Source organism: Balaenoptera musculus, chromosome 6, assembly GCF_009873245.2.
Source record: "Balaenoptera musculus isolate JJ_BM4_2016_0621 chromosome 6, mBalMus1.pri.v3, whole genome shotgun sequence".
In the NCBI taxonomy this organism is placed as follows: domain Eukaryota; kingdom Metazoa; phylum Chordata; class Mammalia; order Artiodactyla; family Balaenopteridae; genus Balaenoptera; species Balaenoptera musculus.
Genome location: NC_045790.1, coordinates 90,316,390 through 90,334,275, shown reverse-complemented (window position 1 = coordinate 90,334,275; position 17,886 = coordinate 90,316,390). Strand labels below are relative to the sequence as shown.

The 17,886-nt window shown below is 48.3% G+C and overlaps 1 protein-coding gene and 1 pseudogene across 7 annotated transcripts in view; one reads left to right on the top strand and one right to left on the bottom strand.

The window, feature by feature from the left end:
• The window catches only part of ZNF462 (zinc finger protein 462), a 142,539-nt gene that overhangs the window by 67,221 nt on the left and 57,432 nt on the right, over window positions 1-17,886 (bottom strand). For 5 of the 7 annotated variants that reach the window (XR_005020329.1, XM_036855780.1, XM_036855777.1 and 2 more), the window contains exons 2-6: window positions 16,267-16,516; window positions 9,483-15,064; window positions 8,511-8,675; window positions 6,643-6,929; window positions 2,779-2,897 (exon numbers count right to left, since the gene is read on the bottom strand). Coding sequence is in view for 6 of the 7 variants with exons in the window: in XM_036855780.1 (XP_036711675.1) it covers window positions 2,779-2,897; window positions 6,643-6,929; window positions 8,511-8,675; window positions 9,483-15,064; window positions 16,267-16,489 (6,376 nt within the window). In the remaining variant the exon portion in view is untranslated. The remainder of the gene's footprint in view (window positions 1-2,778; window positions 2,898-6,642; window positions 6,930-8,510; window positions 8,676-9,482; window positions 15,065-16,266; window positions 16,517-17,886) is intronic. The other 2 variants (XM_036855781.1, XM_036855782.1) reach the window with 2 other exon arrangements.
• Window positions 15,667-15,756, top strand: LOC118897580 (annotated as a pseudogene).

Here is a 17,886-nt window from a genome sequence, read left to right as displayed (position 1 = left end):
ATTAAATTATAATCATGACTATGAAAAATAATTATAGAGGAAATGGTTGAAAGGAAATATTATCAAATATTAACAACAGTGGTCTTCAGATAATAAGATTATGAATGGCTTGACTGTATTTCTTCTTTCATTTTCAAATTTTCTCTAATGAACATGTATTTTTAAAATTTATTTTCAAGTGAAACTTAAAAACCAGAGAAGAGGAAAGGGAAGGAAGGAGAGGAATAAGAGAAGAAAGGATTGTTAGTAACGAAGGTTTTGTGGACCAGTGAATACGAACTGAGGACAGCGTTGACGTGCTACAGACAAATGCTCACTAAAGCAGAGCAAGAATGAGCAAGTAAACCTCCACTCTTGCTTCTACCCTGCTGAGATGGTTACTTTCCTGCCACCCCGAAAATTACTAAGTGGTTTCATGTGAGGTGAGACCAGCATCTGAAGTCCTGCATTCAAGCCTCCTTTTCACCACTGATGACCCCCAAAGTGCATTTCCAAGAAAGCCTTGAAGACACCCACACAAAACCTTGAATGATGCAACATGCCCAAAGCAGGCATCATGCCCAAAGCAGAAGAGAAGCACAAAGAAGTCAGAGGACCCAAACAAGAACACCAGTCAATTCCACACCCCTCAGACCATGACCTGTTAGCTACAGGATAATGCTGGGCATGAATAATGGTGTTTACTAAAATAATAAATATATATGTCATACTGTATACTACTGCTCTCCTTATTCCATTTCTCAATTTTTCAGTGCAAACCTGGCTATATGAACCTTGGTGGGTGGTTATAAGTAGCATAACCTGAGAGAGAATTCAAATCCAGGTATCTGGTTAGTACACACTACCTTTTACCCTATAAAATAAAATAAAATACTCCATCTAGAACAGACAAGATGAGTCAAGAGTCTTCTGGAAAATGATTTGGCTTTCTCCAAGCCAAGCCACTCTCTGTGGCTAAGACCAAGTCATAGACACCAACGGTTCAAGGTGTGTGGAGAACTGGATTACGATGCTCTCACCCTCTCTCTCTGGATGCTTCCTTCCTGCAAACCAGTGAGCACAGAAGACCAGTCTGCTTGGTCAGCTCCAAGAATATACACTTCAGCTCAATGCCCTGGAGTCAGTGTGTAGCCTGTGGCACTTTTTTAAAGTCTTTCCCACAGGCCAAATCACTTACCCAACTCCCACTGGTAAAGTGTTTTTGACAAGGCTGAGATCTAGGGGGAAAACTCCCCAGGATAGTGTCCCAAGTGAATAATTTACAATATACACCAGTTAGAAAAGAGTGGTTTGAACCCCGAAGGCTCTTACTCCACGGACTTTAGTAAAATGTTCTGGAAGATATAAAAATACTAACAGATAGAGAAGAGCCCACATAGCTAATCTGCCATCCCCTCCCTGACCCCCAGTGGGCTTAAAGCATCCTGAAGGCTTCCGTAGTTTTACTCCATTAAGCCAGTTCAACAGGACCCAACCTTCAGGAAACAGCAGAGACATGGCTGTATTTCCACAGGGGATGAGGAGATCACAAAAGTGAAGGACTCGGGTTCTGGGCAGTTAATAAGAAGCTAATAAGGGAAGGGAAGGGAAGCTAATAAGGGAAGGGAAGCAAATAAATGAGACAGAAGAATTCTAGTTGATTGAAAAATGTAAAACTAGAATTCAACTAGAATTCTAAATACCTTAGCTGAGGAAACTCAGGGAGGAGACTGGATCTCTAGAAGAATCTCTGACAGTATCGCTAGCTATTCTAAAGCTATTGGTTCCCCAATTTCCCTTTGTTTGATGTAAGTTCCTCAAAGGTAGACAACACCTCTGAGAGGGCCACAGGCTGCTGTGGAGTCGGGCTTCTCAGAGGACTGGGGACATGCTGGGAGGAGGCCCCCAGACCCGCCACACTGCCTTTCTTACTCACGCCTCTTTCCTCTCTTGGATGAGTTCTGATTAGCTACCTGTGGGCATCCTACATTATATGCCAAGTGGAGAAGAGCAGAAGAGAGAGGGAGGCAGCATCCTGTGAGTGACAAGGATGTAGGTTTTTGTTCTGGAGTCAAATTCTTAGTGAATGGGCTCTGTGGCCTTGAGCAGGACACTGGATTTTGAGTCTCTGTGGCTTCATCTGACACTGAGGGTGACAACAACAACTACCCTTTGGGACTGCCTTGAAGATCAAATGAGATGATGAATATTCCATGCTTATTAGTACAGAGACTGGTAGGTAAGGGATGTTCATGAGACGAGCACGATGAGATGGGATGATAGAGTGATGGAGATCAGCACAACTCCTGGACACTCATGACCCAAGGTCATTTCTTATCTGGGATATGGAAATGCATCTAAGGACATCTCATGAGAAATCTCACACATCCTGAGGTCTCTTTGTCCCTTTGAACGTCCCCAAGATTATAACTTTATTTTAGTTGGAAATTATCTTCAGGAGATGTACCAATTCTTGCATTTCCATTAGAAAGTCTAGGTAATTTAGAACTGTCTCTAAAAAACAGAACCTGTGAGTAGCAAGAATCTGTCAGTAGGTGTTAGTAGGTACGTGTTAGTTGCATGAATCAACTATGACATGCGTGACATGGTACTTGGTATTATTTTGCCTTTGGGCCATTCTTTAATTTTTTTAATTAGATTAAAATAAAACTGAATACACAACCATCTCAAGGAAAACTTATTCTCATGTGTATGGAGCAAGAGACTTAAAAATTTCACGCACTAAAGACTATTAAATTTCAAACTCAGGGAACTAGTGCACCGCGAACACCAACTCACCAGCATGAGCTTTGAGGATGTGTGTCTTCAGCCGGCTGTTGTAGGAGGACTTGAAGGAGCAGAGTTTGCATCGGAATGGTTTATGGTGTCCGTGGTGGGTTTGCATATGGCGATCCAAACTTGATGTAGAAGAAGAAAAAAAGAAATGACAATATTAAAAACTGCATCCAACATTTTCTCATTGCCCTTTTCCAGAAATCCCATTTCTAAGCTGTTCAAAGTCATTTTGTTACTTTCCAAGGATGGCGCTTACAGGAGGAAAAAAAAAACAAACACAAATTGGCAAGAGTTGGAGACGCTAAAGGAAAGAAGAGATCAAAATTTTTTTCGGATTGAGAGACATGGCAATGGAAACAGGTCTTGGTAGACTTATTTTCCCTTCTCTAAAGCACTGTGAAGTAGAAGAGGGCATCTAAAAAGAAAAGGTATAATATGGACAAATTTAAGTTCTCTGAAAAGTCAATGAGGTGCCTATCAAAGAGTCCTTGAACTTATACCATAAAAAATAAAAATAAAAAAGGGAATTAGAGAAATTTTGCATGTAAAAAAGGCTTTCTTCTTAAACCTTAATTCCGCTGTGAACACTTGAGCAGGGCACTTGCAATGGGCTATTTTCAAGGTCTTTCTAAATATGGAGGTCCAGTGCAGGTGTGTTTACAGGAAGTCATGTGATCCAAAGGCTGGCCATGCCTTCTGATAAAACCATGCTTGCTGTACATCAGTATTCCAGAAGCAACTTATAAAGAAATTATTTAATTATAATTTCCCAGTATTTCATAATAATTACTACTCTAAAAAAATAATAAATCTACCAAACGAGGTGTGGGAAGATGTTCTAATTTGTATCATTGCCCCAGAGAACTAGATTCCATTCTAAATGACTCATATGGGAACAGTACTGCTTACCATTTAAATATATAACGTTCTCCCAAGCTCCAAAGCAGCCCTTTCCACACTGCCTAAGGACACCTCCTGCTGAATGTCCTTCAGCTATCTTAAACTCAACCAGCCTGAAACAAACACGTCAGTTTTTTTAAATCCAAAACAAATTCTCTTCTTCATTTCCCTCTTTGTAGAAAGAACACTTCCAAGCTGTCAGTCAACCAGCCTGGAAACCTCCGTGCCATTTGTACTGTACTTTGTCCCTCTTCCCCTCCAGTAAGCCAATTTTTCCAAGACATGAAGATCCTCCTTCCCTCAACCGTTCCCAAAGTTCCATTCTAACTTCGTGGATCAGCTACTATCACTGCCTCCTAATTGGTCTCCCCCATCTTTTTTCCAACTCAAAAGCACAAGTGATGGAGTCAGACTGCCTGAGATCAAATGCCAGCTATTACTCATAAGCCAAGTGGCCTTGGGCAAGTTCCATAACCCCTCTATATTAAAAGGCCTCACTTCCCTTATCTATGAAAGGGAGATAATAACGGGACCATACCTCATAGGGCTGTTCTGAGAATAAAATGAGATAATACTTGAAGGCACGTAGCACAGTGCCTGGCACACAGTGAGGCTCAATAAATGTTAGTGATTAAGATGCCTTTACTCATTTCAGAGTCTTCCTTGTACCAGTAATGTATATTATAAAGCACTAATTCTGCATTCAAAGACCCCCAAATGCAGTCTCTACTCAGGTATTCAGACTTTACCTTCTACTATTCCTTTACATATCACTTCAAAATTAGTCCAACTAGACCGCCAGCTGGTCCCCCCTAAGCATCGATCTCTTCCTCAGGGCCCTACTCTCTCATCGTTTCCTCCACATTGCATGTTCTTCACAAACTTGGCAAGTCCTATCTTCCTACTTTAAGACTTGCCTCAAATGCTCCCTGTTCCATAAAACCTTCCCAATTCTTCCAAAACGGATGTACCATCTCCCTTCTTTGAAACTTCATTGCATTTTATTGATACATGTTTTTTTAAAGACATGTGCCTTATTTTGCCAAGTCATTTGTGTGCTTGCTTTACTTATAACCCGACTAGACCCTAAGTTCCCTGAGATCACCGACCATGTCCTATTCATCTTTATATTCCCCCAAAGCCTCAACAACAGGGCATATTCATTTATTCACAATGATTTATTGAGGTTCTGTGTGTCAGAAAACATTGAGAGTTGCTGTCCAACAAATACTTATTGAACTGATGAGAACTACACAAGTTTGAGGCTAGGGCATGAATCTGAGGACAAAGATTAGATACTAGGCTCTGTATAATCATAAAAGAGTTTGCAACCCATCCTAACCTCTGTGGAAGCATCACCTCTTCCTGCCTTTCAACAGCCACTAACTAGCACTTTATCTTTTTTAAGAAGCAAGCAGCCCATCACTTATTTTCAATTATGATAAAAATAAACAGCTTGTCAGTCTCACAATCAGTCACCTTCATCCAAGACTGTAGAACACGTTATTGAAAATTTCTCTCTCATACAGTTGTGAGAGAAAGGCAACAAAAGGTTGTTTCTTCTCAGAACCATCCCTCCTCCTATCACCCCGAAAAGCCTCACACAGAAACCCAAATTTTCAATTTCAAAGCTGTGCCAGGTAGCATGAAGCCCCCTCTCCTCAACCCACCCTGTACTTCAAGCATCTCTCTGGCATCGATAAACTTCTTCACCATTCCAGGTCTTTTTAAAAACGCCAAGCAATGACCCTTTGGTCATATGGGTTAAAAAGTCCTAATTTTACCTCCTTAGCCACTTAATTTCCCAAATGGAACTTTACTTCCTCAAATGATGGTTAGGTTCTAGATGAATGTTTGACAGATGCACCAGTAAACTCATCTACTCTCTGGTCTTTCCTTGTGTAAGTCATAGCAATACCTCCAAAATTATCATTTAAGAAAATGTCCAATTTAGAAAACTCTAATTCAAAAAGATACATGCATCCCAATGTTCACAGCAGCACTATTGACAATAGGCAAGACATGGAAGCAACCTAAATGTCCATCGACAGATGAATGGATAAAGAAGATGTGGCACATATATACAATGGAATATCACTCGGTCATAAAAAAGAATGAAATAATGCCATTTGCAGCAACAGGGATGCAACTAGAGATTATCATACTTAGTGAAGTAAGTCAGACACAGAAAGACAAATACCATATGATATCACTTGTATGTGGAATCTAAAAAAAAATGATACAGATGCACTTATTTACAAAACAGCAATAGACTCACACACATAGAAAACAAATTTATGGTTACCAAAGGGGATAGCGGGGGCTAGGGAGATCAAATTAGGAGTTTGGGATTAACAGATACACACTACTTTGGGGGTCCCCCAAGCAGGCCGCACAGCAGGAAGTGAGCGTCGGGCGAGCGAGTGAAGCAAGCTTCCTCCGCCGCTCCCCATCGCTCACGTTACCGTCTGAACCAACCCCCCGCCCCGTGGAAAAACTGTCTTCCAAGAAACTGGTCCCTGGTGCCAAAAAGGTTGGGGACCGCTGCACGACTTTATATAAAATAGGTAAATAACAAGGACCTACGGTATAGCACAGGGAACTATACTCGATATTTTGTAATAACCTGTAATGGAAAAGAGTCTGAAAAAGAATGCGTATATATACGGTGTTTGTGTGTGTGTATATAACTGAATCACTCTGCTGTACACTTAAAATGAACACAACCTTGTCAATTAACTATACTTCAATTTTGTTTTCTAAATGCCTGATTTTGCCAAATCTGATGTCAGGCCAACAATCTCCTGTTCTCAGCCCCAATTGACAGGTGAGGTGACAGAGGCTCAAGGTAACACAGCCAACTAAACGGCAGGCCTGAACCACGAGAGGGGCCTTCAGACGCCTCCAAGCTCTCCTGCCTTCCACCTCCTCCCAGTTACCACTTGCACCCACTCGGAGAGCACTTACTTGTGCCTGAAAGCAGAAACAAAGGAGCAGTACTGGCAGCTGTACTTGTCCTCGCGGGTAAACATGGCCAGGGCCAGATGGCTCCTCTCATGAGAACGCAGCCCCTGCATGGACATCAGGACTCTGTCACATTGACTACAATGGTATCCCCCCGGCCGGGCTTCATCCTCCAACATTCCATCAAGCAAGCAGTGTTCACCAGCCACCCGGTCCACCAGGGCGCCACTGGCATCTCTGGCCGTTTCCAGTCCGTCCAGGAACAAGTGGGAAGGGTCTTCAGCCTCCTGCTAAGAGAACCACACACACACACATGCCCCACCAACAAAATAAATATCCATCATCATTGCTCCCAGCTCTCCTCCTCTCCCTTCATTCTCCCAAACTCATCAGCATTTCCTGTTAAGCCTTCCTCCCCTGCCTCTCCAGCTCCCCCTAGAGGGAGGGCAAACCCAACTGCCATCCTTCATGCAGTGGTGGTGATGGGAGGGCAACATATCCGGACACAGGTTGCTACTGTCTGGGAAAGGTGAGGGAGCGGCTCTCCCGCTTTGAAGACAGTTCACTCACTTACCTTCCATCTTAAAGAGAAAATTCAAATTGGGATCCTACCGAAACTGATATAAAGCAGGTTAGGGTTATGGCTCAGAGAAAGGAAGAGAGGAAGGAAGGGGAAAAAGGAGAATGGTGTGGGCACTTGGGAGCCTTGGAACACCCTCGGGAAATGAAGGAAACTGAAAGATCCAGCTCTCTGCCACCACGCTCATCCCCATCTCACAGACGGTCACATCGCCCCTTGACCGAAGGTTGCTGTATAATCAATTCAAAAAATTAAGGAGCAGCCTAGCCTGGTTTGAGGTGGCTCCTTTGGATTACTGATTACACGGGAAGAGCCGCTGTCTCCCTCAAGCAATTATGGGACGCAAGGCTGGGACACACCCTGGTGGCGGGCAAGAAGCTGACTGATGCTGTCCCGGTGCCACTCACTGTTGTGCCACCAGCCGGAAGGCTTCAGGCTTCAGTGGGAAGAGCGGAAGCTTCGCCTCCATGCCACATTGGCAAAACAGGACTCAAGATCAAGAAGGGCTGATGACAGAAATGCATTCACGTATCCAGAGAGAAAGAGCAGAGCCCTGAACTGACTTCTCTGCTCAACCCTAAGTGGTTAGCAATATCCTGGAAGGCAGGGGTGGCGGCTTGGTTACTGAAACAGTGGCTCATTTTAGGATTATGATCTTCAAACCAGGTGGCCTAATACCGGTTGGGGGCAGAGAGAAGGTGCTTGTCAGCAATACAGAGGGAGAGGGGATGGAGGAGACAAATCAGGTCAAAGGGCTCACAGGGCCAACTGTGACCTGAAGGCTTTCAGTTTTAGATTTAACGTTTCTTAACGCTCCTCCGGGGACCCAGGACAAGAAGTAAAAGACAGATTCTCCCGGGCTCTCTGCACCGTCGCCAGATGAGAACAGCGAGAAGTCAGGCAGTGGGAGGAGCAGAAGAGGATGGGAACAGAACCCACTGGACTCCTCTCAAGAGCCCGGGCCGCTTGGAAAAGCAAACACCTAGTGGCACTAAATGCAGCCCAGAAGGGAGACCCAAAGCCTCCTGTACCGAGAGGCCCGGATCTTCTGTTTCCACCAGACTATCCGCGTGGAAGGGAACCAGATCGAAACGCAACCGGGTCGAAACACGGAAGATGAGGAGGATCCAACCTGTAAAGAAATCAAAACAAGCCAGACCGATCCCAGCATAACTCAGGAACGCCCACATTTCGGGTCGCCCTTTCCTGAGCGGCTCTGAGCAACGGCGTGAATTAGGCACTCGAAGGGCTCACACACAAGACTCCTCATCCAGACCTTCCCAGTGCTCACCTTCACGGCGGCTGACACGGCCGGGACACTGCCGTACTGGACGTGCTTGCGGAGGTGGTTACAGATGGCCCGGAGCGTCGGATGCACTTCCACACAGAATTTACATTTGTAGCCCACCACCTTCCTCTCCTTGATCTTTGGCACCTCTTCTAAGTGACCAAAAGGCTGGTAAAATACAGTGGTAGCCATCAGTACTCCGAGCCCTCCCTCAATGGCCGGCATTTATTCTTGCAGCTTACTAGCAGATTTTACGTTAAAGCAGATTAGCAGGTTAAAAACCAAGGGAGATAACACGCGAGCATTTTTACATAACAAATTCATCAGGGGCGAGGCGCGCTGCCCACTGTGCGCACACGCGCGCGTTTGCCAAGTGTCCAGAACCCAAACAGGTTACGACTTGCGAGGAGAGAAGATCTCGGTGCAGAAGCCTCATTGTCACTGCCACCAAGTTATCTGGTTTTCAAACCGATTTTTCAACTACGCAGGTGAAACGTTGCATAGCTACGCCATTAGCGAACTTCTTGACCAAAAAAGAAAAAAAAAAACAAAAAAAACTCTACTCCTGGAGACGTTAGGTTCCTGTAGCCGACACTGCAAACCAAGACATGGCTGAGAGGCGCTAACGATACCAAGAGACGGCCCGCAACTGCCTTGGGAAAGAGAGCGAGCGTTGTCCTGTAACTAGGCCTCGGATAAGGCTACTTGGCAGAGAGAAATACAGAAAAGCCACCCGACCCTCCCCTGGGGAACCTTGGGAGGGGCGAGAGGGAGGGGGACGGGGCCGTGGAGAAGGGTGAGCGTAGAACGCGGGGGGGAATAATCAAGCTCGAAATGTTTAATTGACTTATTGAGCTCTCTGGCAGGCTAAGTCACTAGGAAGCCCGTAGCGGTTTGGCTGGCAGCGAAGACGTGCATGTGGGCACCAGTGATGAGAGGCCTCCTGGGGGAAGGGAAAGCAAAACATATCCTTACCCTCTCTTGTTTGAAATCTGCAAAAGCACCATCTGCATATTTCTGCTTGCTCAAAAGCTGTTTCCTCCTCTCCTGACGTTTGGCACGCTTCTGGAATTCCTCATTGTGAATGTTCAAGTGTGAGGTCAGCTCCGCAGTGCTTTGCAGTTTGCTATCGCAGTGCTTGCACTGGTAGGCGGAGCTCTGCGGGCGGGGGCCGCTGCCCAGGATGACGAAGTCCCTCTTGAGGTCCCGGCTGTGGTGGTCCGTGTAATGCATGCACAGCAGCTCCGCCGTGCTGAAGGACAGCTTGAAGCACTTGATGCAGCGGAACGGGAGCCACTCGATCTCCTGCCCTTCGCTCCCCTCCACCTCGGTTTTCTCGCAGCCGCCTCTCTCCTCCTCTTCCATCAGCACCGGCTTCTCGTGCTCGTCGGCGTAGACGGCGGTGAAGTAGCCCCCCAACTTGCTGGCGTGCTGCTTCTTGGGGAACACCCCCGGGTGGCGCTTCATGTAGTGGGACACGATGCCCTTCTTGCTGAAGGACTGAAAGGCGCACAGCGAGCACTTCTTCTTCTCCACGGCGCGCCGGAGCTCCTCGCTCAGCTGCGGGGCGTCGTCCTTGGGCGGCGACGGGATGATCACCTTGCTGGGCTTGTCGCTGATGGTCCTGGAGGCCGCCAGGCAGTGGGTGTAGTAGGCGTCGATGTCGTGGCGCTTCTGGTAGTGGGCGGCCAGCCCTTTGCGGATGGGGTTGGTGTAGGCACACAGGGCGCACTTGAAGAGGTTGTTCTTGCCCTCGGGCTGGGCGCGCACGTTGTTGTGCTTGATGCGGTAGTGCCGGGCTATGCCCTTCCGCGTGGAGCAGAAGTACTTGCAGAGCTGGCACCGGAACACAGTGTGGGACACCAGGTGCGAGGTAGCGAAGTGAGACGTGGACACGGGCTCCTCTCCCACCTCGTCCTCGGTCACGGACACTTGGGAGGGGCTCACTTCAGTGGTTATCTCGGGCTCGAGGGTCACGGGCAGCTTCGGGGGAGACTGGGAAAAGACATCGAATTCGGGCTGGTTGTGATACTTCTCATAGTGGATCTTGAGCTTCTCCAAAGTGCCGTGCGTGTAGGGACACAGTTTGCAGCGGTAGGCGCCGTACCCTTGCTTGAAGATCCTGCTCGTCTCCTCCACGTCGTTCTGGGCTATGTCGGCGGACTGCTCCACGTCGTGCACGAAGTCCTCGGCAGTCACCTTGATGGACGGGTGTCGCTTCTGGTAGTGGGTCAGGACACCGTGGATGCGGGTGTTGATGTAGGGGCAATGCCGGCATTTGTAGACGGCGCCCGGGTTGATGTCGATATCCTGGGCAAAGTCGGCAGCCTTCACTTTCATGCCTGGGTGCTTCTTCCCGTAATGGGTCAGAAGGCCGTGCAGGTTGTTATACTCAGACTGGCACACGGTGCACTGGTACGGGGTGGAGGAGATGGCGGGGTTGGCTGACGCTAGCTGGAGGCTCTTCTCTGGGGAAAGCCTGGCGTCCTCGGGGCATTCAGCTTCCTGCTCGGGGAGCGGGGCAGGCATACTGTTTTCACAATTCACAGGGCCCACGAGCTCTTCAGGCGGAGGGAGGGGATTCTCGACAGCATCTTTCTCCTTGATGATATCCAGCAGCACCGACTCGTCCCCATTCATGGCCCAGGGGTGGAACGCTTGGTAGTGATTGGTGATGTCCCAGATGGAGATGGCCTCAAAAACACAGTCTCGGCATCTGTACGTTTTGGCTTCAGCTGGCATCGTGAGAGAGGGAGGGGATGGGTCTGGCCCAGCCCAGAGCTTGGTGGCCATGTACGTATAATCAACGTAATGCTCGGGATGCCTCCTCTGGTAATGGAGGAGCAAACCGTTGGGATCTGTGTGGGAATAGATGCACCACTCGCAGTGGTAGCCAGCTTCTATCAAGCCATCTAGAAACGCCCACCGCATGATGGACGTGACTGTGGCCTTCAAGGCAGGGTGGTCTTTCTTGATATGCTTCCTCAGTGCATAGAAGTAGGGGGAGGTGTACGAGCACTGCCGACACTTGAGCGCCCGGAGTTTCGTTCTGTCCCGCTCCACGTTCGAGGCGGGGACCAGCACGCAACCGGCGGGCTTCTTCTGGTTACGGTCGCAGAGGCTTCGGATGGTGGCCGTGTGCTGCCGGATCACGTCCGCGTTGGCCTTGAAGTCTCGGTGCTTCTTCTGATAATGGATGAGGACACCTTTGACCGTGCGGTTCCCGTAATCACAGTGCTGGCAGAAGAACATCTCACTCTCCGCGGGAGGGCCGTCTCTCTCGGAGCCGCTGCGGCTGAGCTGCGGCCTGGGGGCCGGTGGCCGGGGGGAGCCTTGGGGCCCATCGGCCCCTCGCGTCATTGCGGCTGTGGGAGGAGCCTGTCTGATATATTTGGCGGTAACCTTTATCTCTGGGTGTCTTTTCTGGTAGTGGACAAGGACTCCCACAACTGACCGATTGCTGTAGGAGCAGTGTTTGCAGTAGTAAAGCTCGGTACCGAGGTCTGGTGGCGGGGGCGGCGGGGGGGGTGGGGAACCCATGGCGGATATTTTGGGAGACACTGGAGCACCCACCTCAAATGACAACCGAGAGAGGGCAGAGCCCCTGTCCACAGACACCATTCGCATGGTTTTCTGGATCCTAAAGTAGGAGGCCTTTTCTTCCGGGTGTTTCTTCTGATAATGAACCAACACAGAGTGCATGTTGGGGCTCGCGAAGGAGCAAACGTCACAATCGTACACGACGACGGTGCTGACCGAGGGGTCCTTCTGATTTTCACATTCTGGAGGAAAGGTCTTGGAAGGGGTGTTTTTAGGGAACGGGGCTGGCACCCCGCCGCCACGGGCCACGGCAGCGGACGCGGCCATGTTCTTGGGAGCCGAATTCAGGATCTCCCTCAGCGTCTGGGACTCCGTGTTCGGCCCCTCCTGCTGCTCCACCACGTAGCTCGAAAATATCATCGCGTTGTTAATCTTAACGGTGGGATGCATTCTCTGGTAATGCGGCATCAGGCTCCGGACGTTGGGGCTCGTGTAGGAACAAAACCGACACCGGTAGATCAGGTCCGAGTGGTCGAAGTTGAGGACGTTCATGGCTTCTGGGTGGTGTTCGCCGTAATGCTGCTGCAGGTCTTCGAAGTTGGTGTAATCGATGTAGCATTCCAGGCACCTGTACACTGCGCTGTGATCGTTGGGGTCCAAGATGTACCTGAAGCTGAATTTAATGTACGGGTGCATGCGCTGGTAGTGGGTGCTGACGCTCCGGGCAGATTTGTTGTTAAAGTCACAGTGTTTGCAATAATAAAGCCTTCCCGAGTCACTAAAGTCCGCATTTTCATTACCGTGCTCAGTTCCGTAGATAGGAGTCTGGGTGTTGAGCAGAGTAGCGCTGGCAACCTGGTGATCTTTCATGTTCGTGGAGGAGCCATAATAATCCTCTTCATCTTCAGAAAGGGTGAGCTCTATCTCAGCCCCGTTGGTGGCATTGTAATCGTGCGTGACAGTTCTGAAGTTGGGCTCCTTCTGGGGCTCAGGGGCGTCTCTCGCCCAGATCTGCTGTGCTGAGAAGGACGTGGGCACCTCCAGGATGGGCTCTGGCGGCTCTTCTTCCCGGTCCAGCTCCACCTCAATCTCCACTTCGTTGTCTTCCTCTTCCTCCTCGTCATCCTCCACGTTGATCACCGCATCTTCCTGCTGTTTGGTTTGGTTAATTCTGCTCTGCAGGTTGCTTGCTATCTCGTCAATCCGGGTCCTCTTCTTCACGGGCGATAAGTCGAGAGGAAAGTCATTAGCGAGTTTCCTAGAGGCCTTAGCTACAAAATTGTTCTTGGAGGACAAGCCAAGAATTGAGGTCTGACTTTTCTTCACAGTGTTGCTGGAAGAGGGGTGGCTGTCTGTCTCGCTGTCCGCTGGCAGGCTGGAGGGCTGCCCCTCGAATTTTGGCAAGTTGTCGCAGAAGGAGTGTTTGTGCTGCTGATGAACCCTCAGCCCTTTCAGAGTCGTGGTGGAGTAATTACACATGGTGCACTTGTAGGGGTGCAGGGGTGGGGCCTGTGCGGGCGGTGGCGGGGGCGGCACCTGATGGGGCGGCTGTAGCTGTGGCGGCTGGGGCTGTGACGGAGGTGGGGGCGGTGGCGGTGGTGGCGGCGGCGGCTGTTGCTGCTGCAGGGGCTCCAGCACGACCCCCGACTTTCTCCCATTGATGCTCGAGCTCTCGTAAGACACGACACCTTCGTGCAGCGGGGAAGCAATGCTTTCACTCTGGGAATTCACAGCATCCCAGTCTGACGTTGTACCCGTGTGACACTGTTTGTGAGCCCCAAGTTTTAACGAGCTCTTGCAAGTAAATGGACATTCATCACATTTGTAGACAGCTGTCTTTCCGGATAAGTGGATGTTTTCTATGTGACGGGAGATGCTACGTCGATGCATGGTGAGGAACGGACAAAAGGGGCACTGGAACCGATTCATGAATCTTCTAAATGGGATCCCCTTGGTCTCCAATAATTTGTTGCCCTCTGAGCCCATCAGCTGCTCCGCGGACATGCCTGCTGTCTGATGATCCAGAGCAGTTAAGCCATTCTCGCTGTCTATTTCATTTAACTCTTCATCGGAACTAGAGTCATTCAGCATGCTGTTAGTTTCCAGGTCGGCAGAAGAATTGGTCATGTCAGTCATTCCGTAACGGGATCTCTCCGCCAAGTTGACGAGGCCAGAATTGTGAGGTGACTTCGGCTTCATCTGAGGGTAAGACATGGGCGAAAACTTGGAAGCGGAAGAAGAATTGGGTCTCATGATGGAGTTGCCGATGGAGCCCCTGAAGGTGGAGACGTTAGTGCTGGGTAGCTCCCGGCTGGCAGCATTCATAGACAGATAGGTGGAGTTAGAAGTGGGGCTGGGGGCGCTCTTGTTCTGCACATCAGGCAGATTAGTCCCTTCTTGCTGCTGCCTGAGACTGGACAGGATCTTGACCATGCTGCGGTGTTTCTTCATCATGTGGTCACACCAGCGTTCCCGGCGGGGGGTCTGATAGCTGCACCACTCACAGCAAAAGTTGCCTCGAGACTTGGTCAGAGGCTTGACCATCGATTCTAGGATGCTGCGCTCCACGACCTCCGCCGGCAGTTCCTTGCAGGGGTCCTGCAGGGACACGGGTGGGACCACTGGGTCTGGCATCGGAGCAGGGGCAGGGGGAGGAGCAGTGGTCTCCTTCAAATTGTTTTTGTGATACATCTTCTGATGCTTAATTATTCTTGCCCTCCTTGGTGACTTGTATGTGCAAAACTGGCAAGAGAAGACCTTTCCGAATCCCTCGTGCATCATGATATTATAATTTAAGGATCCTGGAACAGGGGGTCCCGCCGAACTCCCTTCAGCTTGAGCTCCGTGGACCTTCCTAGTGTGTTCAATGAGGAGGTTTTTTGACCTGAAGTAGCGTACGCAGAACTTGCATTGAAAAAACTTGTTTGTTGGTTTGGGATTAGAGGCAATATGCTGACCGTAATATCCTGGACTATGGCCATAGTAACTTCCGGTCCCCAATGCAGTTGCATTTTGACCTGAAGAGAAAGCATAAGGTAAGTGGGAAGAGAAAAGCAAAGCAAAAGCGAGTCAAGAATTTCAATCATGCAAATCCATTTTCTTTTCAATTATCCTTCATTAATAAACATCACATTCAAAAAGCCTAACATCTCAAGATGAGGCCCTGAAGAGTATTAACGAAGCGTTAATGAACATAAACACGTTGCTTCTCACGGACGGAAGGCAGTGCTCGGCTTCAGGTGCAAGAGTCTCCACATCTCGATTCATGTGCCACAGAGCTATGAAAATGCAAGTTTCACAAACTGCAATATTCGTTCTAGAACTTTCCAAGATACTACCCTGTGCTCCAAATTGAAAGGAAGCTGAGAGACAGAGGAAGCTGAAAGAACAATAACCTGGGCTACTCAAGAAGAGACACGTGATGCCCAAACCACAAAAATGGCTCACAAATGGGAATTCCTTGGCGATCCAGTGGTTAGGACTCGGCGTTTTTCCACTGCCGTGGCCCAGGTTCAATCCCTGGTCGGGGAACCTTTAAAGATCCCACAAGCCTTGCAGCGTGGCCCAAAAAAAAAAAAAAAAAAAGTCTCGCAAAGAGCAAAAAACTCTGTAGGAGCCATGCATGTCAAGAAGCACGGCTACAGAGTCCTTGGTAGTGCGTGCAGCCTGTTGCCTGTACTGGTTGCCCTAAGGGACCTTGGAGACAGCCCTTTCCAGTGGACATTCATGACTGGCATGTTGTGCCCAATCGAGGCTCCAGACAGGTATGTGCGGTGCCTTTGAAAAGTCCCAGGGCACAGTGGCCAGGGCCCAGGCTGGCCAAGTCATAAGGTCCATCCGCACCAGGCTGCAGAACAAGGAGCATGTGATTAAGGCCCTCCACAGGGCCAAGTTCAAGTTCCCTGGCCGCCAGAAGAGCCACATCTCCAAGAAGTGGGCGTTTACTAAGTTTAACGCGGACGAATTTGAAAACAAGGTGGCGGAAAAGCAGCTCATCCCGGATGGCTGTGAGGTCAAATACATCCCTAATCCTGGCCCTCTGGACAAATGGCGGACCCTGCACTCAGGAGAGCCTTGGCGCTGTCCCCTCCTTACTCACGCCCACCAATAAGTCCTACTCTCCTGTCCAAAAAAAAAAAAAAAAGAACCACGGCTACAGGCTCAAAATAGAGGAGGGCAGTGAAATACATCAGATATGCCGAGCCTAGGACAGATTTACCTGATAAGTCCTCTGCAATCACAAACTCATCCTTTATAGACGAAAACTCCACCTCTGTCTGGTTACTGGCATTCATGGACCCAGATCGCGGCTCATTCGCATTGTCTTCGGCAACGTCCGTCGGCTGCAGAAATGCCGTGTGGACATCCTGGATATGCGCCTTGAGATCTTCATAAGACGGGGCTCTGAAGTCACAGCCATCGCACTGAAGCACCTCCATCATCTGGGTCTACTCTCTCACATTAGGAACCTGTGGTGGCAGAAGCCAAACGAAACACCTTAAGGCCTGAGCTCATCGCGTACCCCAAGCCGACGGGGCTACAAGTCCATTAATGGAAGAAACTCCAATATCGGCCAGTTTCTCTCACTGGACTTTGCCAGATGCAACACTGGCCAAAGAAAGGAAATCAGACATTAATAGGGATGGTGTCCTTGACTTCATAACTTCAAAGAAGGGGGAAAAAACCAGGTAAACTTCTTCTAGCTTGATGTATCTGCCAAGTGCCATGTGTCAAAGAAACCCTTAATACTTCCAAAGTTTTAGTAGTCTCTGAATTTCTTGACTGAATTCAAATTTCTTGGTAGGTTAATACTGACTTTGATTCTGGCTGGGACCAGTTTTATTTTTGAACCAGAATCTTCTCAGAAGTAAAGAGGTTGCCCATACAGAAGAAAGGACAAACTTCACTCTTCATTAGCTGTTTTAATACTATAAAACATTGATGTTTTATCACCAAATGGTGAAACAGTATTGAATCTCTGAGTGGCAGTAGGAAAAGCTTTTTATTGTACCTTTTTATTCTTCTACTCTCTTAACTGATATTGCGGTACACCTCCTTCTTCCCTTCCTTAAACAGTTTAATTTTTTTTCATGAGCTAAATGGTTATTTGCTTTTTACTACCTACCAATTATAACCTAACAGCTTCTCCAATCTAATTAGGTCATAAAATATTTCTCATGAGATTCTTAAACAACCAACTTTAGATGACAATCCAGTTTCTAGTTTCAGGTTGCACCTTGGTACCTCGATTTACACTAAGGCAACAGAAGTGCACGTGGTTTGGAAGAAGGGCTTCTAAGGCAGGACCTTCTCTTTTTCTACTTCTCCCATTTACAAATGTGGAGTGCATACTTGGCCACAAAAAGCAGTGAACCTGATTTAGAATAAAGTAAAACTTGCCCGGCTGCCTCTGTCCTGCTATTTACTGTGTGATTGAAAGATACAGATAGCTTCACATGAACTCAATGGAGAGGCCCACCATTAAGAAGTTAAAAACGTATTAGAAGGCATAGACCTTCCTATCTTAAGTTGAGATACCCAGTTATTACCTTAATGACTGAGTTACTTCACTGAGCTCATAGCAAACTCTACTGAGTCACTGTAATCTAGAACCAGATGTCCAAGAACAAAAGCCACAAGCCAAATCTTTCGATACTTTGATCGTACAGCAACTTTCTATACTTTTATTGTAAGAGATCAATTATTTCTGCAGGAAGAATAAAGTGGAGAAATCTGTCAATGAAGTGAAAGGAGCTATGGCAGGAGGGTTTTCTCTGAAAGAATGCTCCTGCTGATAGCCTGTGAAAATAACTCCTGGCAAGTCCAGCTCTGGACAGCC